General features: G+C 51.1%; 1 protein-coding gene across 4 annotated transcripts in view; it reads left to right on the top strand.

Annotated features, from left to right (window-relative positions):
• Positions 1 to 25,885, top strand: part of FARP2 (FERM, ARH/RhoGEF and pleckstrin domain protein 2) — a 104,720-nt gene that overhangs the window by 62,806 nt on the left and 16,029 nt on the right. For all 4 annotated transcript variants that reach the window (XM_064286360.1, XM_064286357.1, XM_064286359.1 and 1 more), the window contains exons 9-17: positions 1,401 to 1,496; positions 3,872 to 4,035; positions 4,421 to 4,489; positions 4,988 to 5,045; positions 7,943 to 8,192; positions 19,520 to 19,698; positions 24,053 to 24,142; positions 24,450 to 24,583; positions 24,812 to 24,893. In XM_064286360.1, the coding sequence (XP_064142430.1) occupies positions 1,401 to 1,496; positions 3,872 to 4,035; positions 4,421 to 4,489; positions 4,988 to 5,045; positions 7,943 to 8,192; positions 19,520 to 19,698; positions 24,053 to 24,142; positions 24,450 to 24,583; positions 24,812 to 24,893 (1,122 nt within the window). The remainder of the gene's footprint in view (positions 1 to 1,400; positions 1,497 to 3,871; positions 4,036 to 4,420; positions 4,490 to 4,987; positions 5,046 to 7,942; positions 8,193 to 19,519; positions 19,699 to 24,052; positions 24,143 to 24,449; positions 24,584 to 24,811; positions 24,894 to 25,885) is intronic.

Genomic DNA, 25,885 nt, shown 5'->3' with positions numbered 1-25,885 from the left:
GAGCACACACTCACATTTATCTCTGTATCTGTCTGTACGTACTGAAGCTGTGAGTGCACACCATGAGCTCAGTTCTAGTCTAATACCACAGGGCTCATTCCAGCTTTCCTTGTCTCCTCAGTGAGAAACCCAGATCCCACCCACAGCCCTGCCTGGCCACCCTCCTACCTGCCTCCTACCTGCCGCAGACCACCCTCCTACCCCCCTCAGACCACCCTCCTACCCCGCCTCAGACCACCCTCCTACCCGCCTCAGACCACCCTCCTACCCCCCTCAGACCACCCTCCTACCCCCCTCAGACCACCCCCCTACCCGCCTCAGTCCACCCCCCTACCCGCCTCAGACCACCCTCCTACCCGCCTCAGTCCACCCTCCTACCTGCCTCAGTCCACCCTCCTACCCGCCTCAGTCCACCCTCCTACCCGCCTCAGACCACCCTACCCGCCTCAGTCCACCCTCCTACCCGCCTCAGACCACCCTTCTACCGCCTCAGACCACCCTACCCGCCTCAGTCCACCCCCCTACCCGCCTCAGTCCACCCCCCTACCCGCCTCAGACCACCCTCCTACCCCCCTCAGACCACCCCCCTACCCCCCTCAGACCACCCCCCTACCCGCCTCAGTCCACCCCCCTACCCGCCTCAGACCACCCTCCTACCCCCCTCAGACCACCCTCCTACCCCCCTCAGACCACCCCCCTACCCGCCTCAGTCCACCCCCCTACCCGCCTCAGACCACCCTCCTACCCGCCTCAGTCCACCCTCCTACCCGCCTCAGTCCACCCTCCTACCCGCCTCAGACCACCCTCCTACCCCCCTCAGTCCACCCTCCTACCCGCCTCAGTCCACCCTCCTACCCGCCTCAGTCCACCCTCCTACCCGCCTCAGTCCACCCTCCTACCCGCCTCAGTCCACCCTCCTACCCGCCTCAGACTACCCTACCCGCCTCAGTCCACCCTCCTACCCGCCTCAGACCACCCTTCTACCGCCTCAGACCACCCTCATATCCCCTTCAGACCACCCTCCTACCCCCTCAGACCACCCTCCTACCCCCTTCAGACCACCCTCCTACCCCCTTCAGACCACCCTCCTACCCCCCTCGGTCCACCCTCCTACTCGCCTCAGACCACCCTTCTTGCAGGTGTAGGCCCCAAATAGCTTGTTGATATTGACACTGATAAAAATAATCTGTAAGGAAGCCTTATCAAAGAAATCAAATTATCTTCTAAAACAGATAAATTAGCATGTTTAGTCTTTATGTTTATATAATTATAAAACATCAAGTGGGTGACTGAGTTTTCTGTCAAAGGACTTAATTTAAGTGTACCCTATCCCATGAGAAACCTTGAGTGTGTGCTTAGATTACAAATGTGTTATGAAGTGCATGTCTCTTAACTTTCAGGGCACCACCAAAATTAATACTTTCAATTGGTCCAAGGTCCGTAAACTAAGCTTCAAGAGAAAAAGGTTTCTTATTAAACTCCACCCAGAGGTCCACGTAAGTATTACTTTGAGCACTTTCTAAATCGTAAGGGAATTTATTCTGTTAGAATATTGGATGTTTGAATCACCTCATAAATCATTTCAACATGAAACAAACAAGAATTTTAAGGACAGGATTTAGAATTTAGGTCTGGAAGGTTCTAGGGATACCCTTCTAGGTGCATCAAAACCATGTAGAGGCTTGTTCCAGTACCCCCTAGTTTGGACTCAGTGAGTCTGGGAGAGGTGGTGTGAGAAGTTGCGTGTCTCACAAGTCCCCAGGTGGGCCGAGAGGCAGCAAAACTCGAGTGAGAGTGTTTCAGTGTGAGCCAGTGCCTTGTAGCAAGTCAGTTAGAACTTCCTTTCAGCTAAACTGGGGAGGGGCCCCAATATTCTCATGTGTCATTCACTAAGAGATTGACCTTTTAATAGCTCTAATTGAAGAGGCTTTAATTGTCAGGAAATAAATATTCCTTTCTTCTGAGAAAGGAGCCCTGATGGCACAGTGGTTAAGCACTCAGCGGCTAAACAAAAAGTCAAACCTGCCAGCTGTTCTGTGGGAGAAAGAGGTGGCATTCTGCTTCCATAAAGGTTACAGCCTTGGAGACTCCATGGGGCAGTTCTGCTCTGTCCTGTAGGGTATCTGTGCGTCGGAATCCACTCTAAGGCAGTGGGTTTTCTACTGAGATTGCTAGTCCATGCGTGGCACAAATGCTTACACGTTCAACTACTAGCCAAGAGGTTGGCAGTTGGAACTCACCCAGAGACACCTCGGAAGACAGGCCTCGCGATCTGCTGCCGAAAGGCCACAGCCTTGAGAACCCTGCGGGGCAGTTCTGCTGTGCACACGAGCTGCCCTGAGTCAGAACTGACTCAACAGCACCTTACAACAACAAGATAGTAATTCTATGTGAATTTACTGAAGCGAGGAGAAATGGAAAAAGTAAATGTTTGGATAGTCTGATAGTTGGGAAGAATCCAACAGATATTTATTTATGCCTATTCCCAAGAAAGGTGATCTCACTGAATGCAGAAATTATCAAATAATATCATTAATACCACACAAAAGTAAAATTTTGCGGAAAATCATTCAAAAGCGGCTGCAGCAGTGTATCGACAGGGAACTGCCAGAAATTCAGGCCGGTTTCAGAAGAGGACGCGGAACCAGGGATATCATTGCTGATGTCAGATGGATCCTGGCTGAAAGCAGAGAATATGAGAAGGATGTTTACCTGTGTTTTATTGACTATGCAAAGGCATTCGACTGTGTGGATCATAACAAACTGTGGACAATATTGCAAAGAATGGGAATTCCAGAACACTTAATTGTGCTCACGAGGAACCTGTACATGGAACAAGATGCAGTTGTTCAGACAAAACAAGAGGATACTGCATGGTTTAAAGTCAGGAAGGGTGTGTGACAGGGTTTTATCCTTTCACCAAACCTATTCAATCTGTGTGCTGAGCAAATAATTCAAGAAGCTGGACTATATGAAGAAGAAGGGGGCATCAGGATTGGAGGAAGACTCATTAACAATCTGCATTATGCAGGTGGCACAACCTTGCTTGCTGAAAGGGAAGAGGACTTGAAGCACTTACTAATGAAGATCAAAGACCACAGCCTTCAGTATGGATTACACCTCAACATAAAGAAAACAAAAATCCTCACAACTAGACCAATGAGCAACATCATGATAAACGGACAAAAGATTGAGGTTGTCAAGGATTTCATTTTACTTGGATCCGTAATCAACACCCGTGGAAGCAGCAGTCAAGAAATCAAGACACATTGCTTTGGTCAAATTGGCTGCAAAGGATCTCTTTAAAGTGTTGAAAAGTAAAGATGTCACCCTGGGGACTAAGGTGCGCCTGACCCAAGCCATGATGTTTTCATTCGTCTCCTATGCATGTGAAAACTGGATAGTGAGTAAGGAAAACCAAAGAAGAATTGATGCCTTTGAATTTTGATGTTGGTGAAGAACATTGACTATACCATGGATTGCCAAAAGAACAAACAAATCTGTCTTGGAAGAAGTACAACCAGAATGCTTTTTAGAAGCAAGGACGCTTCTCATGTACTTTGGACGTGCTAGGTAAAGTAGAGGGTCATCGAAAAAGAGGAAGACCCTCAATGAGATGGATTGACACAGTGGCTGCAACAGTGGGCTGAAGCACAGGAACAATTGTGAGGATGGTGCAGGACCGGGCAGTGTTTCATTCTGTTGTGCACAGGGTCGCTATGAGTTGGAACAGAGTTGACGGCACCTAACAACACAACAACAACTTTTAGTTTTAGAATTGTGTTGTCTGAACTGTTTTCTAAATTTCCTTTCTCTTGTCCAATACTTTATTCTTGAATTAGTTGCTTAAACATTTGTGTTTTGTTTCCAGGGACCTTACCAGGATACATTAGAATTTTTGCTGGGTAGTAGAGATGAATGTAAGAATTTCTGGAAGATTTGTGTGGAGTACCACACCTTTTTTAGACTTTTTGATCAACCTAAGCCAAAAGCCAAAGCCGTCTTCTTCAGCCGAGGCTCCTCCTTCAGATACAGGTAGGGGGTGGCTCCAGATGTGTACTGAGCCTCTCACTAGTGTGTGAAGTGGAAGAAAGGGCACCTTAGTTTAAGAAAAGAGTGTTGTCAGGTGTTTCAGAGAACTTCATAGGTAATGCAGCTACTGTCAAACAGTAAGTGGAGGAACATATCAGATAAAGTAATGAAAAAATAGGCTTCCTTCCTTGCTTACACTCACCAAGTTGGTTATGCTTATTCAAAGTATATGTATATATATGTCTGATGGCGGTGGGCTATATAGGTGAATGTATGTATGTTTATGAGAGAGATGGGCAAGCCTCACTTTTCCTTTTCTTAAACTGTGAAAGATGATTGCCGGGGGTTACTGTTACAGCTTTTTAAAAAACTGAACCTTTTTTCACAGTGGCAGAACTCAAAAACAGCTAGTAGATTATGTTAAAGACAGTGGGATGAAGAAAATTCCTTATGAAAGGTAAGATCTGTGCTCTTTTTGATGTGAAGTGTATGTTTTTAAAATGAATGTTTTCAATATTTTTAACCTTTAGTTGAATAAACATCATTTCAGATATTCAAGTAAGTGTTTTGACACTTGAGTTTATTTTTTTTAAAGATAATGGATTTATACTATCTTTTCAGATATTACCTTTTAGTTCCTAGAAAGTCTGTATAGTTTAGTTTACAATGTGGTAAACTTTTCATTTGGAAAGTATGCTGTTTCATGGCAGGCCAAAGTTTTCCTTCAACGTAGTTAAGTAATTTTACCTCTCCTGGGTCCTGTATTTTTTTATCTGAATTGTTTTTTTTTCCGTTTTTAGTTAGACACCTTATGACATTGTATCAGAGTAATTGGTGACTTCTGTCTTTCCACATTTGTACGTGGGTTTTCCTTAACGGACGAAGTGAATCGGTTTTTTAATCTGACTGTCAGGAGGAGGACTTAGCAGCTCACGGCTTGTCCTCTATTTTGCAGAAGGCACAGCAAGACACGGATGTCTCTCCGAGCCCTGACTGCAGATGTGCCCAAGCAGGTCAGTCCTTTTCTGGTCAGAAACATCGACAGTGCAACATTGTAGCATCTTCTAATAGGATCAGTAACAATGGATCGTTAATTATTATCTCTTTAGTTTTTCCCTGGACTGTCTTTATCAGTGTTGAATTTTCTTCTTTAACATCTTTTCCATTTGTTGATAGGTGGCATAGAATTTTTCTTTTAACTTTTAATCATCTATACTTTTTTGGAAAACAGCTTGACAATGTTTCACAAATCAAAAAAACCCAAACCTGTTGCCACTGAGTCAATTCTGACTCATAGTGACCCTATAGGACAGAGTAGAACTGCTCCATAAGGCTTCCAAGGCTTTACGGAAGCAGACTGCCACGTCTTTCTCCTGCAGAGCAGCTGGTGGGTTCAAACCACCGATCTTTTGGTTAGCAGCAGAACCACCGCACCACCTGGGCTGCTTAGTCACAAGAGCCTTAAAATTAGTCATATCTTTTAATGCAGCAACTGTATTTCTGGGACTCTGTTTTCAGAAAAGAGTCCTAAATAAAGAGAAACTTTACGCCTTCAGATGTGTGTCACAGTGTTGTTTGTGGTACTAAAAATGCTAAATAGCCACCATCTGAGTGGGTGGCTCAAGAGCTGCATCGGAGTCTGTTTATTTGATGGACTGGCATCGAGCCTTAAAATCTTGTGTTGGAAGAATATTCAGTGACCCAGGAAAATGTTCCAAATATAGTATTAAGTGAAACAAGCAAGTCACGGAGTAGCCTTGTGTAACATGGTCCTCGTTTTGATTTAGAAAACAAGTAGATGTATTTAGAAAGAAGTTGGAGGAACAAACTCCAAAGTGCTATGTATCACACACCGCTTTTTGTTATCAGAAAAACAGCTGAGTGAATGCAACTTTTACAAAAGCTGAGACAATGTTAGTTGCCAGACATAGGAAAGAGATTCACTTAGCCAATCTGTATTCACTTTGTGGAATTCTTAGTAACTGTAAAAAGCACTGCTTATAAAGTATGTGTGGTAACTGGGAAAATTATTGGTATTGTGTTAAGGGGAGAAAAACAGGCACAAATTTATGTGTGTTTGGGATGATTACAGCTATATTTAAACAGTGACACACACACAGTTCACAGAAAAACATCTGGCAGGAACGTACCAGAGTGGCAGCTGCTCAGCGTCACTGGGATAGAGCGCAGGTGACTTGGTATTTCACGCCTGCTCCATTATAACCCCTTCCTGTTTTCTTGTTTGCTTAGTAACGTCCACATGCAAGCATGTTTTTACTAGAATCGTGCTATTTTCGTGTAATCTTACATCATAACTGTTTCCTCATGCTGCATAGTTTCACGATTACAACTTCTTATTCGCGCAGTGTTACGTACTGTTGGCGTCTTGTCATGTGTGCTGTCACGTACTGTTGGAGTCTTGTCGTGTGTGCCGTCATGTACTGTTGGCGTCTTGTGTGTGCTGTCATGTACTGTTTGCGTCTTGTGTGTGCTGTCACGTACTATCAGCGTCTTGTCACGTGTGCTGTCACGTACTGTTGGTGTCTTGTGTGTGCTGTCACGTACTGTTGGCATCTTGTGTGTGCTGTCACATATTGTTGGCGTCTTGTCACATGTGCTGTCACGTACTGTTGGCGTCTTGTCATGTGTGCTGTCACGTACTGTTGGTGTTTTGTCATGTGTGCTGTCAAAGAATTCCCAGAAGCTGCACTCGTACCTCACATGTTAAAGTTTATGTGTCCTAAATTTTTTTGTTAATTGAGATTTGTAAATCAAAACATTCTTTTAAGTCTTCTAGGTATGTTTTCTACTTTGGAATTTCTCGTTAAACTAATTAAAACTGAAATTAAGTGTATTTTTTATTGTTCCTTTCCAAAGTTCAAGTTTGATGGCAAAATATGAATAATCTAAAAGTTACATTTAAGCTTTCAGTTCTCTGATACCGTAATTTTTAAAGCTGCAAAAGAATACTGAATATGGTTGAATGATTAAGAAAGGGTAATATGATAAACCCTTGAAAATAGATTAACCTTACAGACTTTGACAGTAAGATTTTGCTTCTAGAAAGTTAGCTGCTGTGCGTTTGCTGTAGGGCATACTGCCCCCTTACAGAACGTTACTCAGTGCTGTCTGGTTACATGTGGACCAACCACCCTCTTGTGGTGTTACCTGTGTGCGTACACGGGCCTTTCTGGACACGTGACATGCAGTGACCAGAGAGGACTCAGCTGTGTGCCGTGTCGGGATCGTGAGTGGGAGGACGAGGCCTCAGTAGTGTAGCACTGGCTGCCTAGCTTTGCCCCCGCTGCCATCCCCTGTCTTTTCTGATGCCCCTCATGACCCTCTTCTCATTCACATTTGGGGCACTCCGGTGCTCGCTAAATGCCTTCAGACTCCTGTGCACTGATTCTGGCAGGGACCCTCCCAGCCTGTGGCCATTGCCCTCCCGTCGGTGTCTTGGCCACACACACCAGCAGTAACCCCCAGCAAATGTGCTCCCAACAGTCAGTGTGAAGTTCTATTGTACTGACCCCACTCACACGTGGGCCCCAGGACTCAGGGCCCTGTTGGAGGGCAGACTCGCTCACTCTTCCTAACTATATCTACCCCTCAGCAAAAAGATGGATTCCCAAAGACACCAGCTTGCCAAAGAGGTGTGTGCTGCAGGTGATTTGATTTTACACTGTGCGGGAGATTTTCGTTGTGGGGAAAGTTAATGCCATAAGAGAGGAAAGTGGAGTTCCAGGGTTTGTAAACAGATGAGCTGGTGAGCTGCAGCACTGCTTAACACGCACGCATTTTCAGGCTGATCAAACGCTCTTTTTGGTAGAAGCTGTGACAGAAACGCTTTCTAACGGTAATTTGTAATTTTTATATGTTCATTTTTCTCTCGTTAATCTTGATCCTCCAGAGCATCTCATTCACCGACAGTGTGAGGACTCCTGCTTTCCCGTCTTCAGCAAATGCCTCCTTCTATTCAGTGCCTACCTCCCTTGTGGCCCCGACTGGCCTGCCCGATTCTAAGGACAGCAGCTGTTCCCTTATGGATCCCCACGTGCTCCTCACCAAGAGTGGGGCTGCGGAGAGGAGCAGCGGAACCTCAGCCGGAGGCCCTGACACAACCCGGTCCCTTGAGCCCCCGGCCCCCCAGGCCTGCCCAGGTGCTGGCTTCTGTCGTGTTGGGAGGAGTTGTAGTCCCACTGGTCTGGTGGGGCCCAGTAGCGGGACCACATATCCAAATGCAGGGAAGGTGGGCAGGGAACACACAGCTGCTGGTGCCCGTGACAGTGGTGAGGACAGCCTTGCCCCGGGCACGCTACTTTCTAATGGGGAGTGCCGGCATAGCCGGCTGGGCGGTCGGGGAGCCTGTCTTTTCACATTGACAAATCCACAGCTGCAGGTGTCCGAGGAGTTCATAGATGACGACCCAGCAGAGATCTCATTCTTTGGCGGAGGCTCTGAGGCATTTTCCTGCCCATACAGCTCGCTAGCCCTACAGGATGTGCGGGCACCTGCCCTGCCCCCAGTCTCCCCGTCCTTGTGTGGCGTGGACACCTGCCCACACCTGGGGTCCCTGCAGTCCAGCCCAGACAGGTACTCCACTGAGGCAGTTGACATGGAAGTGGACGACGAGTTTGAGTTTGAGGAAGAAGGCGGCTGCCATGGTGATGCACGCCCCTCGGACACCTGCGAGCTGTTTGAGGTGAAAGCCCAGGCCAGTCTGATGCAGAGCCTGCTGAGCGCCTCTGAGACCAGCTCCCTGCGGAACAACCGGTCCGAGAGCAGCTCTCTCAGCAACGTGCCGCTGACCGGCGCACTGACCAGCCGGTCCGGGGCCAGCTCGCTTGTGAACTTCCCTGCCTGCTCGGTCCGCTCCGAGTGCAGCTCAGCCTTCCAGTTCTCAGATATCCTCGACCAGCTGGAGCAGCTCAGCTATCCGCCCACAGCCACTGAGGCCTCCAGCAGCTCAGACACGGACTCCTGGGACTCGGAGGCTGAGGCGCCCCTAGACGCCAGCCTGTTCTTCAGCAACCCTTTTGCACAGGCCCCTGGAGAGAGGTTCACTTTTGATCTGCAGAATAATTTACAGATTGTGACTCCAGATGAGCGGATGGATAAAAACCCCTACTGACCACTGCCAGGCCACCCACCCACCCGCTTGGGGAAGTTAGTCCCCAAGGGATCCTTTGATTCAGGCATTGAAGATAACCCTGTGTTGATGGCTGCATCTCCAGCTCTTTCCTAATTCCCTGATTTATTATACGTTTTAGAATGAAAACTTTGACTATGAATGATGTTAAAAACTATGAATCAGGTTAAAAATAGATGAGTATTTCCAGCTCGCCCTCACAGAGGGCTGATAAATTAGTCTTTATAGCTTTTTATTTTTGGCATTTACTTTGACTCAAGTAAAAACTGGTGCTATACGTTTTGAATGTTAAATAGTTCCCACACCTGTGGCTCCTCAGTAGCCTGTGGATGAAGCCTCCTTGTGCTTCTTCATAAGACGCAGTGCACAGCCCACAGCTGCTCACGACAGTGGCCTTCCTCTGACTTGCCAAGCCGCCGCTGCGCTGAGTCTTGGCCCTGAGTCTAGGCCTCGGTAGTCAGATCCGGCATGGAGCGTGGACATTAGTCCCCAAAATAGTGCACTGTTTACGATCGCAGTGGCCTTAGAGAGACATTGGTTTGCAGGTGCACTCAGGCAACTTTGAACTGTTGTCCTCAGCTTAATTGAGGTATAATAGAGATGTGGTCGTAGGAGAGACAGAACCGGACACCCAGATCTGCCTGAGGGTCATCGTGTGAGCCAGCGCCAGAGATGTCACCACTGGACGGTGAATAGGGTGTTAACTGAGGACAGTAGGCACCCTAGGAGCTCCCCGAGTACATAGGCGGCTAGAGTTTTTACTCTCTTTAGGAATGAAGCTTCTTTTAGATACCAACCCGTCAGTTCCAACTCGTGTCAACTCCATGTGTGTCAGAGTGGAACCGTGCTTCATTGGGTTTTCAGTGGCTGATTTTTCAGAAGTAGGTTGCCAGGCCTTTCTTCCAGGAAACCTCTCGGCGTGCTCAAACCTCCAACCTTTCAGTTAGTGGCTAAGCATGTTAATTGTTTGTACCACCCAGGGACTCTTTTAGAGCGCAGGTGGTTTGTTATATAAAACCAGTAGCCATTTCTGATAGGTTTTCCTGAGTCGTTCCATCTAAAGCAGTGGGGAAGGTTGGGGACAGGGATAGCACCATCGCTCGACAGCCTCGGGCCGTCCCATCCAGTGCCACAAGTGAGTCACACAGGGACACGGGGGCCCCACCAGGTGCCCACATAGAGGCCGGCTCTGTCTGACCTGCTGTTGAAAGTCCAGCTCAGAAGCCTGGTGCAGGCCGGGCACTTCAGCAGCAAGATCACGTGGCTGTGCGTCATGTCCGGCCAGACCACCACGTGGCCAGTGCCTCCAGGCGGCCTAGCACCTGGCATGCGGCACGCCCGGCAGACACTGGTGAAGCTCTCCTTAAATCCAGCAAATGGTTTGTTGTTTGGCTTGTTTTCCATTTGTTTCTCGTCTCATCTAGTAGAGTGATACCATATATAAAGGCTCATTTTCTTCCTGGGGCCTTCTATGGCAGCACTAAACTATTATATCTTCCTTCATGTGTGAGTAGCTTCTGCTCTTGGCCTGGGTGCAGTGGTGGAGTTTGGCCAGAGAAGTGCTGGAGCTGTCATAGGCATCTTACAGACCCGCTCTTTTCTTTCTTCATTAGTGTTGGTTGAACACCAGCAGGTGTTTGTGGCCAGCCAGGTCTGCTGAATGATTTTCCAGTTTTGTAACATCCTTGATCCTGAGCCACTCTGTCGTCCTTTGCCTGGTCCACTGAGCCAGAACTTACAGAGCACTTGGTCATTGTTGGTTCTTTCCCCTCACTGTCAGTCAGGCTGGCCTTCTTCACACTGTGAGGCAGTAGGTGCAGGCTCCATGCAGGCCTGTCGCCACTGCAGGAAGACGGTATCCGTGTGAGAGAACAGCTGGCAGGAAGGGCAGCACAGTTAGGAGCCACTGGCTGGAGTCAGACTGACTCCCGTGTGTCACTCACCACACAAGCCTTGGGGCCTTGTGCTGGGGGACTTGTATTGCTCAAGTCCGAACTGTCCTCTGAAGCCTCGGTGTTCACACGATTCCGCCCCACTCTTCACCGAGTGCCTGCTCACCGTGAGCACCCCGTGGTACTTGTAGGGTGCCCTGCTAGTGTCTGGGCAGCAGGCCAGACTTGCAGTGAGCCAAACTCGCTGCATGGTAGGGGGGTCCTCTCCCTCATGCAGCTTCAGGAAGGGAGTCTGCTCTGAGGGTGGATGGGACTGGGCTCCTTGAGGCAGGAGTGTTCTCTGACTCGTCAGTTCTGAGGACTCTGGAGTAAATTCTGTCCTGGTCTATTTTTACTTCCTATTAAATCGTTTTGTGTTTTTTAGTGAAACTCCATTTCCTGGAGATGATTGTTTAGCTTTTTATTTAGTAAGTTTTCAAAATACACAAGAGTACAAAGAGGAGTGTGATGAACCGGTCGTCCCGACTCGGTTTGTGCAGCGTACCCGCTTGCCTATCTGTCCCTTTCTTCTTCTTGCCCTCGTTTTCAGAGCAGAGCCCTGACATGCTAACGACATCCCTCGGTGTTTCTGCACATGTCTCTGAAACTCAGGGACGTTTTCCTCTGTAAGCCCGTGATGCCATTATCATATGAAATTAATAATTTCTTGGTATCATCAATACCAGGAACATATTCAGATTTCCCCAGTTGTCTTTAAAATGTCTTTTAGCATTCAGTTGTTCAAATCAGGATCCAGACACAGTCTGCTTGCCACCGTTCATTGTTTTATCTCTTCGGTCTCCTTACGTTCATAAGTGTCCCTCACACACAAACACACACGCCCTTGTTACCCCGTTGGTTTGTTGGAGCGACCATTCATGGCCCTGCAGCTCATGCAGCTGGCTGCTGCTGTATGCCACCTGTGCTTCCGGCTTCTGCGTGAACTGGAAGCCAGGCCCAGAGCTGTATGGAGCAGGGCAGGGGCCATGGCTCAGGGCCGACAGCTTCCACACAGGACAGCGCAGCTAGAACAAGTCCAGCGTCGGAACGCTCCATCGGGCGGCACAGGTGATGGTGTGACATGTAGGTTCAGGTTCAACTTTTTTGGCAAGATCTGGAGAAATTGTGAGTGGCTTTCCTTGTTCAAAATATTGACAGTGCTCTTCAGAGCTCTAGCTTTTCCTTTACACTGGAACAGTTTATTTAAAAGTCAGTTTGTGGTCTTTTCCTGAGTTGCTGCCCAAGGCCCCTGTACCTTCTACCTTGAGGTTGATATGCCCCCACCCAAAGGCCTTGCTTTAGAAACCAGGTGGAGGAGAAAGCCCAGTGGAATTAGGACAGAAGGACAACACTCCCTAGTGCAGTTAGCTTAGGCAGTGAGGTGGCTCTGTTTTCCCTGAAGAAAAGACGGTTTGTGATAAATATTAGACACCGAGAGCAGCTTAGCAGTCAGGACACTGAGTCCTCAGCCAGCCTTTGGCCCGAGTGCTCCTGTCATTTGCCTGTCACTGTTCATTGTGATTGTCTTTTCAAAATGTGGTCCTGATGATCCCGTAGAGTCCCGGTGTTATGTGGTGATACCTTCATACCTTCCCCAGCCTGGACACCAAGCCCATTACACCTTGATTGGAGCATGGGGCAGCCAGTCAGCAAGCACTGGAGTTTGAAAAAGTACAGGGACTTGTACTAAGTCTTCCTCTGCAGGGGCCCGTCCACCAGGAGGCCTGGTGAGAAGTGCCTACTGAGCAGGGCCCGTCCGTCAGGAGGCCTGGTGAGAAGTGCCTACTGAGCAGGGCCCGTCCGCCAGGAGGCCTGGTGAGAAGTGCCTACAGGCTGTCACACACACACTGTGCTGGTCCACAAGTTTTCCTGCTTGTATCCAGAGCATTGTGGTCATTGGGCCTGCTGTGGCCTCAGGCGGGTGCTATGCCAGTGCCGTGAGGAGGCCATGGCAGGATAGGAGGTTCCAAGAAGGAGCTCGCCCTCTTGTCACTTCGTGTGGCCAGATGCATCAGGGCGGGCAGGCCAGGTGCATCAGTACAGGTAGATAACACGGACGGCCGTGGTCCCCCATGCAGCCTGAGGCCATAAAACAGCACAGCCTTCCATTAAGTCCAGTGCGAACACTACCCTCTGCTCTATGTAGAGTGTTTATTTTTATTAGGTATCAAGTCTATTTTTGCATTTAAATTTCCAGTGTCTAGGTATTTTAATATAAGCCAGTATATAAATATTTCAGGTATAACAGCAGCATAGCTAAGTGTTACTAAAATTGCACTAAACATCTGTAATGGCATGTACTATGTTTTTTAATCACCAGACTTTGATAGGTTTTTTTTTTAATAAAATTTTAAAAGGAATTTTGTGAGAATGAAATTAAATTAGGATACCCTTCTTCAATTAATATTACTAATGGTGCAGGATGTGTGCTATCACACAAACATGAGTTCAGCATGGAAGTGTCCAAGCCTGTTGGTTCAGTCATTTTGCAAAGAGGACTCGCTCCCTGCGGGCTCTGTGATACACGGGCGTGTGGAGGTTTCTAAGGCCAGCACCGTGGTCATACCATGGTCACACGGTGCATGGTCATGGCACAGCCGGTGATGCCGATGAGTGTTTTCAAGGCACTCTTGCTCCCTCCCAGCTCCTAGCACATCGAAACAGAAACCCCTTCCTAGATCAGCTACTTCGTGGAAGGCAGAAATGTCCATGTTCTCTCAGTGCCTCACACTGAGAGTTCCCGTGTTTGTTCTTCAGGCAGTTGTGGCTTCACCCTGGCACTTGTCCTTTACGTCGCATGCATGTTATGGGGCTGCGTGTACAGAAGACGCCACCATGGATGGCTTGGGTGTGGGGGGCACTGCAGTTACCTCCCCAGCAGCCCCTGCCTGAAGCACTCCTTGGTGCACAGGTTGGTGTCTGCACCCCGAGAAACGAGGAGGAGTGAGCGGGAGTCCCTCTGTACCTGAACTTCCATGTTCTCTAAGGGCCGTTTTGATTGGTTCGTGATTCTTGTAAAATTTGTTTACTATTGAACTTACCTTTTATAAATCTGTAGGTTTGTACTAATTCAGAACATTTTAATTGTTTATTCAATAAAATAAGGAAATACTTACTATGAATTAAATAATGGGCTTTTTAGCTTTCTTTCCCTCTACTTGTTTATGCTTTTGATTTAAACAAGCTAAAGATTATTTCACCTATTAAACAAGTCCCTGAAGCAGCTGTTTTTTCCGTATCTTCACTGACACACCCTTCCCTTCTTGGGTACCAAGCCACCAGCAGATCTTCTGGCTCTGAGCCCTGTTCTCACGCTCTTGTGGAGGTAGGGGCTGTGGAAGGCCAGTGGGCAGGGGCTGTGCTCTTCTTCTGGCTAGCCCTGCCCTGCGTGGCCTGCATGACCGGGCATGCTGTGTGCAGGCTTGGTCAGGTCTGCCCTGCGTGGCTTCTGGCCGGGCGTGTCACGGGCTGGCTCAGTCAGCCTGGCTCCCATGGACCTTGTAGCGTGCAGGCCTCATGGGTCTCTGTTCACAGTGTTGGGAATACAGACTGCAGTTCTGTCTTCTGACTACACACAGAACAGACACTGCTGGTCTTAATTCTGAAGTGAGGAAATTGTTGACTGATTTAACCCAGCTGGTTCAGAGCCACCGTGTAAAATCCAGTGGATTGCACTAACTAAAGGCCCTGACCCAGAGTTTAGCATCACTCATGGCCTGAATAGGTTTTACTCAAGCTCTGAACTTGAGTGTCCCCTGGTGCCTCAACGAAGCCCACCCCACTTCTGGCCCTGGACCTCTGCCCACCACAGACGGTGCTCAGACACTGCCCACCACCAGGCCTCTCTGCCCAGGCCCCTCTAGCCTCCTGGGCAGCAGTGGCTCTCTGTGAACGAGTTCCTTGTCTTGCCCTGGGTGCTCACAGGGGCATGGCAGCCTGGCCACAGGGTTTCAAGGCACCATGTGTGGGCAGAGCGGTCAGTACAGGAGGGCCCTGCAGTGTCCTCTCCTGGAGCATAGCGGCCAGCAAGCAGGGCTGTAGAGCACGCGCACCATCCTTAACAGGACCCTGGGTGCAGGAACACATTCTGGCCTGAGCAGGGAGAGAGGGACGGACGATCAAGCAGACCCTGCCTGAGGAAGCGCTCAGTGGGTAATCTCGATTTTGAGAAACGGCTTTAAAGCATTTCTCTTAGGTCTGTGTTGGACATTTCAAGGCCTTGATGTTTCTGAAGCACACTGATTTGGGCTAGTTTCTTACCCAGTGCACACCACCTTACAGACTCTGAATTTACTCAAGTGGTTGGTTGTGGCCTTGCCTCCGTTGCTCCAGTATTTCTGAAGATGCTTAAGTCTGGACAGAGCATCAGGCACCACCATGTGGCGCTGCAGCGTGGCATGCCCATGACCCCACAGTGTATGCTTGTACAGGCATGAGACCAAGCGCCAGGCAGAGGACTCATTCGGACAAGCGGTGTCAGAGTGCGACGCGTTTCAGGTCAACAGGCCTGTTCTTCTTAACAAGAAACGGACTCGTTTATTTAGAAGAAAAAAAGAAGGAAAGACTCTGAGATGCAGCCTCTTGGAGCGCTGTGTGTGTCTGCGTAGTCACTGCCCGGTGCTTTCCGTGGGCAGCCGCTGGCTGACAGCTGCAGTGTCACCACCCATAAGCCATGGCGGCCCTAAAGAAAGGGTATACCATGTTGATGAGAAGCAGAGCTAATAGCTGGACCCTCGCCAGTAACCACCGTTCTACCTCCCACTTATATTACTGAGCCAGATTTTGTGACCTCTTAGTCCAGAACCAAAGCCCATGATGGTTGTGTGCTGACCCATCAAGCTCACGTTTACCTAGGTTCTTCAGACAACTGCTGTCTTCCTTTTCGTGGAATTAACAACCAGCCGATCTTTCACTTCCTGCTCTCAAGTTAAACTTCAACCTTGACCTTGAATTTTGCCACGCAGCCACTGATTCTTCCTGTGCTACCAGGCGAATATTTTTAAGAGTTGTTCATTATACTTTTAACGAAGAGGTTTAAAGGTATGAAATATAAATAAGTTTAGTTTTCTCTAAAGTTAATATCTGTCTTTCATCACCTGTTGTTAGATGTCATGGAGTCGGTTCTGACTCACAGCGACCCCATCTACGACAGAGCAGAACGAAACACTGTCTGGTCCTGCGCCATCCTCACAGTCATTGCTATGTTTGAGCCCACTGTCGCAGCCACTGTGTCGATCCATCTCATTGAGGGTCTTCCCCTTTTTCGCTGACCCTCTACTTTACCAAGCATGATGTCCTTCTCCAGGGACTGGTCTCTCTTGATAACATGTCCAAAGTATGTAAGATAAAGTCTCGCCATTCTTGCTTCTAAGGAGCATTCTGGCTGTACTTCTTCCAAGACAGACTTGTGCGTTCTTCTGGCAGCCGGTGGTAGATCCAGTGTTCTTCTCCAACACCGTCATTCTAGGGCATCGATTCCTCTTCAGTCTTCCTTATTCATTGTCCAGCTTTCCCATGCATATGAGGAGATTAAAACACCATGGCTTGGGTCAGGCGTACCCTAGTCCTCAAGGAACAAAAACAGCCTCCTGCAGGAAAGGTGAAGGTAAGCACGGCCAGTCCACATTGTTCTCTAGGAGAAGACAGCTGCCACATAACACAGGACATGAACAGGTGGAGGAGTCCATCAGGAGCCTCGTGCTTAGGATGGATGCATTTACTGCTGTTGGCCTGAAGACCTCTCTGCACCAGTTAGTCACTCGATCATCTAGACTGTGTTTATGTAGCAAAGTAGGTGCGATAAAGTTTTACTATCGCTAGCAGATTTGAAAAAAGGAGATGTTTACTGGTAGTCTGTGGTACTTTTTAACCTATTCACCAAATTGTGAGTTGGCAGTTTTGGGGAAATAGGTAATGTACAATGATCATATCAAATGATTGCTTTTTACCTGTGTTGAACCAAAATAGCCTCTTCTGGAACTGCCCACCTGCCCGGAAGGGAGCACCTCCCTTTATGAGTTACTTACTAAACCAGCTGCCGTCAAGGTGACCCCTACTCAAGGCAGCCTGTGTGTCAGAGCAGAACTGTTTTCCGTGGGGTTTTCAATGCGTGTTGTTCCAAAAGGAGATCTCCAGGCCTTTCTTCCACGGTGCCTCTGAGTAGACTCAAACTTCCAGCCTGTCCCTTAGCAGCCAAGCTCGTTAACCATTTGCACCCAGGGTCTCCAGTTATTAATTAAGGGACTATTTACCAATAGGAGTCATTTTCTAATTTGATGATCCTATTATCCCGCACAGGCCATGGCCTTTTTTGCCAACCCAAACAAGATTGCTGTGTACATCATATGATGGATGGTGATGCCATCTCCTCCAGACTACCTCCTGCTAGCTGAAAATAAAGTCGGGTTTTTCCAGCCACCTCGTGGTGAGCCGGCCACCAGCAAGCTTGACATGGGTGCGTGTCAGGGGGGTGCTGCTGGGAAGCACAAGAGTCAGACGGTGAGCTTCTGTCTGTTGTCATGACTGTAGTGAGCGTGAGACACCTTGTCTCAAACATCCGAAACCGTACGATTGCGAAAAGTAAACAGAGGTGTGGTTAGTAACTTCCAGACTTTTCTCTGAATTTCCATTAGGCACAGGTATCTCATTATGCAATTCTGGCTTAGTAGAGAGAAAAAGTATTTTGGAGAGCAAATCCTGAATGTCTTTGAGAGCTTGCCTCTTCTCAGCATAGGAATGACCTGCACTTGAGGGGTAAGCACAGAGCCCTCCGCTCCCCCAGCCCCTTCAGAAGTGACGAGCCCACACAGCAGGGAGATGGAGGTAGGAATGTGTATGTTACCTTAGGGGTGCTTTTCCTATTTTAACTAAATGTGTAATAAAACCAAGTCCTAATAAAGGTGTTTGTTAACAACGTCATGGTAGCTATGGTGTCTAGGTTTTCCAGGGAATGAATGTTTCCCCAGGTCTCAAACCTGCCTTGTGGTACAAGATTCCAGAGGAAAGCTCTGCCACCGGGAGCTGCCTGAGGCATATTCACATCTCATCATAAGAACCCTGATCCTGGAGTCCCTCACGTGGGGTGTGGTCTTTTCAGATCTCAGGATTTGTCAATGTGAAAACCAGGATCCCCCCCGCCAATCCCTCCCACCATGCTGCAGGGCTGACTGTCTCGGTGGTCCAGCTGGTCCAGTGGGAGGAGGGCAGCATGCTGTGGTCACACTCAGGCCGCTGCCCCCACTGATCTGTCTACACACAGAGATGCTTCAGGTTACATGAGCGATGTCTGATTTTATGAACTGGTCGCTGTAGGCAGCTGCACTGGGAGTCCCCAACAATCGTCAGAGACCCCTGCTTTGAGGCCAGTTGTGGGTGGACTAAGGGGACCCCATGGTGGCATTTTTGCAACCAGAGGTTGTAGTGGAGCCACCTAGACCCCAGTGTTTTATAAGCCAAATTAGTAATAGTGAGAAATAGTGGGGGGTTCCTTGTTAAAACAGTATACATTAGGAAATTTAAGGTAGATTTCAATCTTAAGTAGTTTTTAGACAGCATAGTTAAATTTCTCCTATAAAACTTTGAAGATATGTTTAAAATTTGACATTTAGTAGTTACCGATTTCCCATAGACAAACATTAGAAATAAACCTTTGAAAATTAAAAAAAAAAAAAATTCTTAATAGATGAGAGAATTTTTTTACTAGAAAATGTATGCTGGGTTATAGCTCATCATTAACTTCCTTGGAATTAGGTCACACATTCGACTTCTATCTAGTCAAGACCAAACGCTTTAAGAAGGAGAAAAATTTTTAGTTACTTCAGTGGTATAACTCTAGAAAACCAAAGTAAAATTCTTATTAATGAAAAACTCAAGGAACTTGAAAACAGCATCATGAATTGAGCCACTTTCTATGACCCAGTTATTTGTAACGAATTTGCCTTAAAATAGGTATCGCTTTTCCATATATATCGGTCGCATTGGCTGACGTTTCTCTAACCTCCACCGATACGCCTTTCATCTCAAACACACAGAGAGTGTCCCTCCCCAGTGGTGCGTTTGCTTTACCAACCTTGAGGCACCCAGTTTTATACCATCTACATCTTCTCTATAGCACAGAGAAGCCCCTCGGCACACAAGGACTGTCCAAGCCCCTGCAGGGTCCCTCGAAGTCCAGACAGTCTTGCAGCTGGCCTCTGTGTGGTTGGATTTGTCCACCAGCCACCCTGTACATTTCCCTCATATGTCATGTATAAAATTTCGTATGATTCAGGGTTTTAGATGCACAGTTTCCGGAACCGTCCAAGGCAACTTAAGGCTGCTGTAATAGTCTAACCCAGGGTGAGCTTGTGGTGGTGGTTCCCGGCCAGCCTCAGCCTTCTCACGTCTCCACTCCCCATTCCAATTCCAGGCCTTTCTGCGGAGACACCTCAGCCTTCTCTCTCCACCCAGAAGAGCCCACTCAGCTTGAACTCTGCATTTCAGGTGACTCTGAGCCCAGGTGAGCGGGGCTCATCCCCTCTCCTGAGCCCCGTCCTCAGTGACGTGGGTGGAGCCAGGATGGACAACGAAGAAGAGACAGCACACAAGGTGGGCACTTGCCAGGGTGGGATACTGAGGCCTCGTAGACTCCTCCCTGGATCAGTGCCAGCCGGGGAGAGGGGGTGGCAGGGGAAGAACTCTGTGGTGCCATCGCTCACCAGGGGCCACCCGCTTAGGGGCAGCTAGGGGATGGGCGGATTGCCTGGCTGCTCCTGGGGCTCTCCAGGAGCCTACTGCTAAGACAGCACCTCCTTCGTGTGTTCAACAGACAGTCCCTGGCACCACAGGTTCCAGGTGTTGTGCTGGGTCTTGGGGCCATGGTATGAGCAAGACTGGCACACAGGGGCACACAGCCAGCCTCCACCTCCACCTCCACCTCCGCCTCCTCCCCTCCTTCCCTTCCCTCCCATTGTAGGGCACCCACCTTGTTTAAGGACCAAGTGGCTGGGAGGAACACATCAGATGCTAAAGGAGGGCACACTGGGTAGCCCTGTCTGGGGTCAGGAAGGCAGAGACGTGATGGAGAGGGAAGCAGAGATCTGATGGAGATAGCGTGGGGCGTTCCTGGGGGCAGTGGGAGTCCTTGGTCCTCATCTGTTGTAACAAGGAGAGAAGAACCTGTGCTGGTACCGGGGAGCTCTGTCTGGGGTCAGGAAAGCGGAGACCTGATAGAGAGGAAAGCAGAGACTTGATGGAGATAGCGTGGGGCATTCCTGGGGGCAGTGGGAGTCCTTGGTCCTCATCTGTTGTAACAAGGAAGGAGGAACCTGTGCCGGTACCGGGGAGCCCTGTCTGGGGTCAGGAAAGCGGAGACCTGATGGAGATAGTGTGGGGCATTCCTGGGGGCAGTGGGAGTCCTTGGTCCTCATCTGTTGTAACAAGGAAGGAGGAACCTGTGCCGGTACCGGGGAGCCCTGTCTGGGGTCAGGAAAGCGGAGACCTGATGGAGATAGCGTGGGGCATTCCTGGGGGCAGTGGGAGTCCTTGGTCCTCATCTGTTGTAACAAGGAAGGAGGAACCTGTGCCGGTACCGGGGAGCCCTGTCTGGGGTCAGGAAAGCGGAGACCTGATGGAGATAGCGTGGGGCATTCCTGGGGGCAGTGGGAGTCCTTGGTCCTCATCTGTTGTAACAAGGAAGGAGGAACCTGTGCCGGTGTAGCTGCAGAGCGGGCTGTGGCTTACAGCAGAAGTTGAGCAGTCCCCACCGGTGGGTTTCTGGTCATCCTAAGTGATGGGAGTGCAGCCACGCACAGGTAGAGTGAGGGATAAGGAAGCCCACCCTGCAGTTCTGTGTTTTGAAGGCCCTCACCCTGTAATCTGGGCAGTGTTGGGGGGTAGGGGGCTGAGGTTTGCCAGGATGGCACCACAGAAAAGGACAGGGGTCCAGGGAATTGGATGTTTAGGAATAGAATGGTCAAAATAACAGGCTGAGGAATGTGTTTGCCTGAGGGGTGTGGGGAGGGAGAAGACAGGAGTCCAGTCCCTGAGGCAGTGGGGCCCCGAGCGGCAGAAGTTCTCAGACCAGCGCCTGCAGAGGGAAGTTCTTCTGTGTCGGACACTTGGGCACTTCCTGGAGTGGCCGGAGAAGGGGCACTCTGTCCAAGGCCACCAGGACATTGGGGTTCCACATAGGGAGGATGGAGCCTCTACTGGACTGGCCTTGGCATGGTGGGGGGCAGGTCTCCATGTGACCAGGGACTGTCAGGTGGGGGTGCTGTGAGCCCTGGCCCACTGCAGTGACAGCAGCGCTCATTGGAAGGCCAGAGTGCAGCTGTGTGCAGGCCTTCCAGGCAGGCAGGCAGCTCTGCGTGCAGGCCTGCTAGGCAGACTGGGGTCTGGGCTCTAGTCCCAGGAATCCCCTGGGGACAGAGCAGGGGCATGGGGCCAGCCCCTCCCGCATCCATTCTTGGTGAACGTTGGCTGGCCAGGAGATACCACACATGGTCTCTGGACACACTGTGGTCAGCAGAGACAGTTGGCTGTGGACACTTGGTTTGTTTTTTAAACTTGAAGTCACTGTTTAGCTCACTGTAGATTTGTGTTGCTTTGGAAGAGAGAAGAAAAAAAAAAAACTGCTTAGAGGAAGTCTATCTAAAAAACTAAACCATAATTTGTTACTTTATTACAAGAAGTGGTCCACTCTTCAGGTGGTTCTCTATCCATGCCAGGACCCCTGGTCAGCCATGTGACCGCGGAGTGACTACCCAGACAGGCTTCCCCGGGTGAAGGGCGCTCGGGAACCTGGGCAGTGGTTCCCTGGTCAGTTGCTCAGCTTGAGATGCTCACAGAGCCCGTCAGAAGCAGGTGGCTATGCCTCCACAGGGGAGGGTTCACTCCTGGACAGCCATGGAGCCGCACAGCTCGTGTGCACGGGGACCGCTGAGATTTGGGCCTACAGTGGCCATTCCGTCCCCTCATAACAACTGTCCCACACCTGCACCCCACAGCTGTATGTCTGTGTCTGTGCAGGCATAGCCCATGTCCAGCACATACACCGCCCAGGCTGTGCAGGCATAGCTTGTTTCCAGCACGCGCAGGGCCGGGGCAGGCAGGTGCCCAGGCCAGCCCAGCACAGGGGGACTCCTGGTGGTGAGATGGCTGCGGCCAGGATGGCCTCAAGAGCCGTCCTTTGTCCTGGGCCTTGTGCGGCAGTGGTGGCCGGGCACCTTCTGCATGGGGTGAGCCCACACATGAAAGTCAGGGCATCAGTACTTTGGCAGCAGGTGGGTTTCTGGGGAGCCTCTGCCCAGCTCACCGGCTGCATCTGGCCCGTGCTTTGTCCTGAGAGCCCTGTGTGATTGTCCCTGCAACACCACGGCCACCCTGTGTTCCTCCCTTAATGTGTCTCCCCCTTTTTAATAGAGACTCATGAGAACCGACAATGTCCGAAAGGTATGAAAGCAGAGGTGGCGGCTTCCAGGTGGCTGTGCCAGGTGGTTCTCCCGGTCTGGGTGGTCCTTCTGTCCTCCCTGGCCGGCTCTGGGCTGCTTTCTCCCCCACAGCCCAGCGCGCTTTGTGGCTCAGCTGGGAACCGTTGGCAGTGTGGGGCAGAGCAGCTACATCTGGCTGGAGGTCTGCTTTGCGCTGAGGCCAGAGTGGGTGCAGGGCAGGGGCTGGGCTGGGACATAGGCCCCCCCCTCCCGCCGCCGTTGTCCTTCCTGGGGACCCTGGGCTCAAGAGCAGAGTGGTCAGGACCACGCCGTGCTGTGCTCTCAGTGCTCTCAGGTGGCTCTGCCCCCACAGAGTGGGGACTCCAGTGAGAGAATCAAGCTCAGAGTTGGAGGCAGTGCTGCTGGGCCCTGACCAAGGTTGCCGCCCTCAGGGGGCTGTGCCAGTTTCCCTCAGAGCCCAGGCTGGCAGCCTGCAGGGCGCAGACTCAGGGGTGCCCTCTCCCCATTGTGAGCATGTGGTGAGAGGTCCCAGCCTGGCACCAGGACAAGGAAAGCGGGCACCCCCAGACCCAGACATGGGCTCCATCATGCCTACATGGAGGTAATGGGACTTTGCACAGAGATTTCTCTGAGTGTGAATTTGAAAAGTCATTTTTAGGAGCACAAAGCACAGAAAGAAAAACAGTTACGGCTGGAATGGAGCACAGGGCCCACCGAGGGTGGGGGCCCTTCAGGGCCTGGGCAGTTTCGGAAGTGCAGCAGTGGGAGTCCCCAGCAGGGAAACAAGGACGGAGCATGGTGCATGTGGACTGCAGGGGTGCTGGGGGGTCGTGGGGGCGAGAGGGGCGCATGTGGGGGTGGCGGGCACACGTGAGAGCCAGGGTTACCGCCTGGGCTTCGGGCGTGGGCTGTGGGTCATTGCAAAGAGCGATGAGGGAAGGAGCCAACTGAGGTCCTTTTAGAGTATGAGGAGAGGACACCAGCCACAGTCACGGAGGTCAGCGGCATCTCATGGCTCGCTAACCTAAACGCTAGGCGTCCACACGTGGGGCAGAAACAGTCCCAACATAGACTTACGACCTCCTGACACTGCTTTCGCTCCTCTCACCCACACCACACTCAAGGGAGGACACGGAAAGCTGGCACGCGTCCCACACTGAGGAAACGTGCGACCCTGGGCACTGGGGACTCAGGTCACTTGGGGACTTTTATGAGTTAGATTGGTCCCCGCTGCCCCACGTGGGTTCTGACAGCTGTACCGATGGCAGTGCTGTCTGGAGGCAGCCTCATGACAACAGGACCCCCGCAGTGCACTGTGTTGGGAGAGCAGCTCTGTGTGCTCAGAGAGCAGCGTGCAGCGAGGACACAGGCACAGACAGCCTCACCTGTGGCCAGCTCATCTAGACGCGAGTCCCTGGGGTTATTACGGAGGGACACCACGTGGCAGACTCGATGTGCCCGGAGCAGCCCAGCGCCCGCGCCCACCTGTGACCAGCATCTCTTTCTTTCAGTGCATGCCCACAGACCGAGCGTATTTTATAGCAAAGGAGATTCTCGCTACAGAATGGACCTACCTGAAGGACTTGGAAGTTCTCACTGTGGTACGAGGCCTGAGTCCGTGTCACTTTGGTTTTGCCCGTACATCTTAAATCCACCAAAGGCAGGGGCTCCATCCTAAGGAACATCCTTGGCTGTCGTGAGACTGCCATGCGTGGACTTGGTCCTTCTACAGAGGGCATGGCTAATTTGGGCCAGCAGACCTGGGCTGGGAGTGTCTGTCCTGATGGTGGGTGGTCAGTAGAGCAGGCCCCTTTGAGGCAGGGCTCCAGGCTGCAGCCCTTGCGGGGTGCTGGGCCTGGGGTCACGCCTGCCCTGAGGGCCATTGGCATCAGCCCCCTCTCTCTGCAGTGGTTCCGCAGCGCGGTGGTGAAGGAGGACGCTATGCCCGAGGACCTGAGGACCCTGCTCTTCTCCAGCATCGACCCCATCTATGAGTTCCACCGCGGCTTCCTACATGAGCTGGAGCAGGCGCTGGCGCTCTGGTAATGCCAGCGTCCCAGGCGTGGATCCCCTCCTGAAGCCCTGCGTGGGTGTGGACCCCGTCCTGAAACCCTGCACAGGCACATCCCTGTCCTGAGCCCCCACATGGACACAATGGCCTGGTCCCAGCCTCTCCCCTGCTTCGCATGGGCCCCCGAAGCTGGCTGCATTGCCTGCACCACAGCCCCCTGGCTCTCACGAGCTTGACCTTCCTTGTCTGTCTTTCCCAGGGAAGGGCACCCTGGCACCCACACGCACGGTGGCCACCGCAGGATTGGGGACGTCCTGCTCAGGAGCATGCGGCAGCTACAGGTAGCGCACATCCGCGTCCTGGTGTCCCCTGCCCGGTGTAGCCCATCAGCGAGGACAGGGCGTCCCCCCAGCTCCCCCGTGATGGTGGTGCTGTGTCTGGTCACGTCAGAGTGCGCATGGGTTCTGAGGGCTGTGGGGCAACATTCCGCGGTGCACAGCATCAAAGGGTGTGTGGCTGCTGAGGGCAGTGGAGGGACCCCCCGGGGTACACAACATCAGAAGGCGCGTGGGTGCTGAGGGCAGTGGAGTGACCCCCAGGGTGCACAGCATCAGCAGGTGTGTGGGTGCCGAGGGCAGTGGAGGGACCCCTCGTGGTGCACAGCGTCAGAAGGTGCGTGGGTGCTGAGGGCAGTGGAGGGACCCCCCGGGGTGCACAACGTCAGAAGGCACGTGGGTGCTGAGGGCAGTGGAGTGACCCCCAGGGTGCACAGCATCAGAGGGTGTGTGGGTGCTGAGGGCAGTGGAGTGACCACCAGGGTGGCTGGTGGCCACTGCTCTGCCATAGCCCCAGCCAGTGTGCGGCTGCCATCAGTGTCTGCAATGTGAAGCCCGCCTTTGCTGGGGGCCACAGGTGGTTTAGGTTGTTCCTCGGGAACGTCAGAGTACCGTGAGCGGTGCCTTGTCCTGCCACGGGGTCTACACCAAGAAGGGTGGGTGTGTTGATGGGCCCAGGACAGCCTCCCACCATGCATGCTTCACGCATGTTCACCCATACAACAGCAGTGTCCTTCACGGTGACTGGAGAGCCCCCTCATGACGTTGTGCCCCAGGCCCTCACCACAGCACCCGGCCTGCCCACATCCCCAGCCCCAGGCCCTCACCACGGCACCCACTTGCCTGGCCTGCCTGCATCCTCAGCTCTGGGCCCTCACCACTGCACCCGGCCTGCCCACATTCCCAGCCCCGGGCCTTCAGCACTGCACCCGCTTGCTTCACCTGCCTGCATCCCCAGCCCCAGGTCACACCCCAGACCTGAGTTCCCGAGAGCACTG

This window comes from Loxodonta africana, chromosome 6 (assembly GCF_030014295.1).
Source record: "Loxodonta africana isolate mLoxAfr1 chromosome 6, mLoxAfr1.hap2, whole genome shotgun sequence".
NCBI classification, from domain to species: Eukaryota; Metazoa; Chordata; class Mammalia; order Proboscidea; family Elephantidae; genus Loxodonta; species Loxodonta africana.
This window is presented reverse-complemented; position numbering and strand designations above follow the sequence as displayed.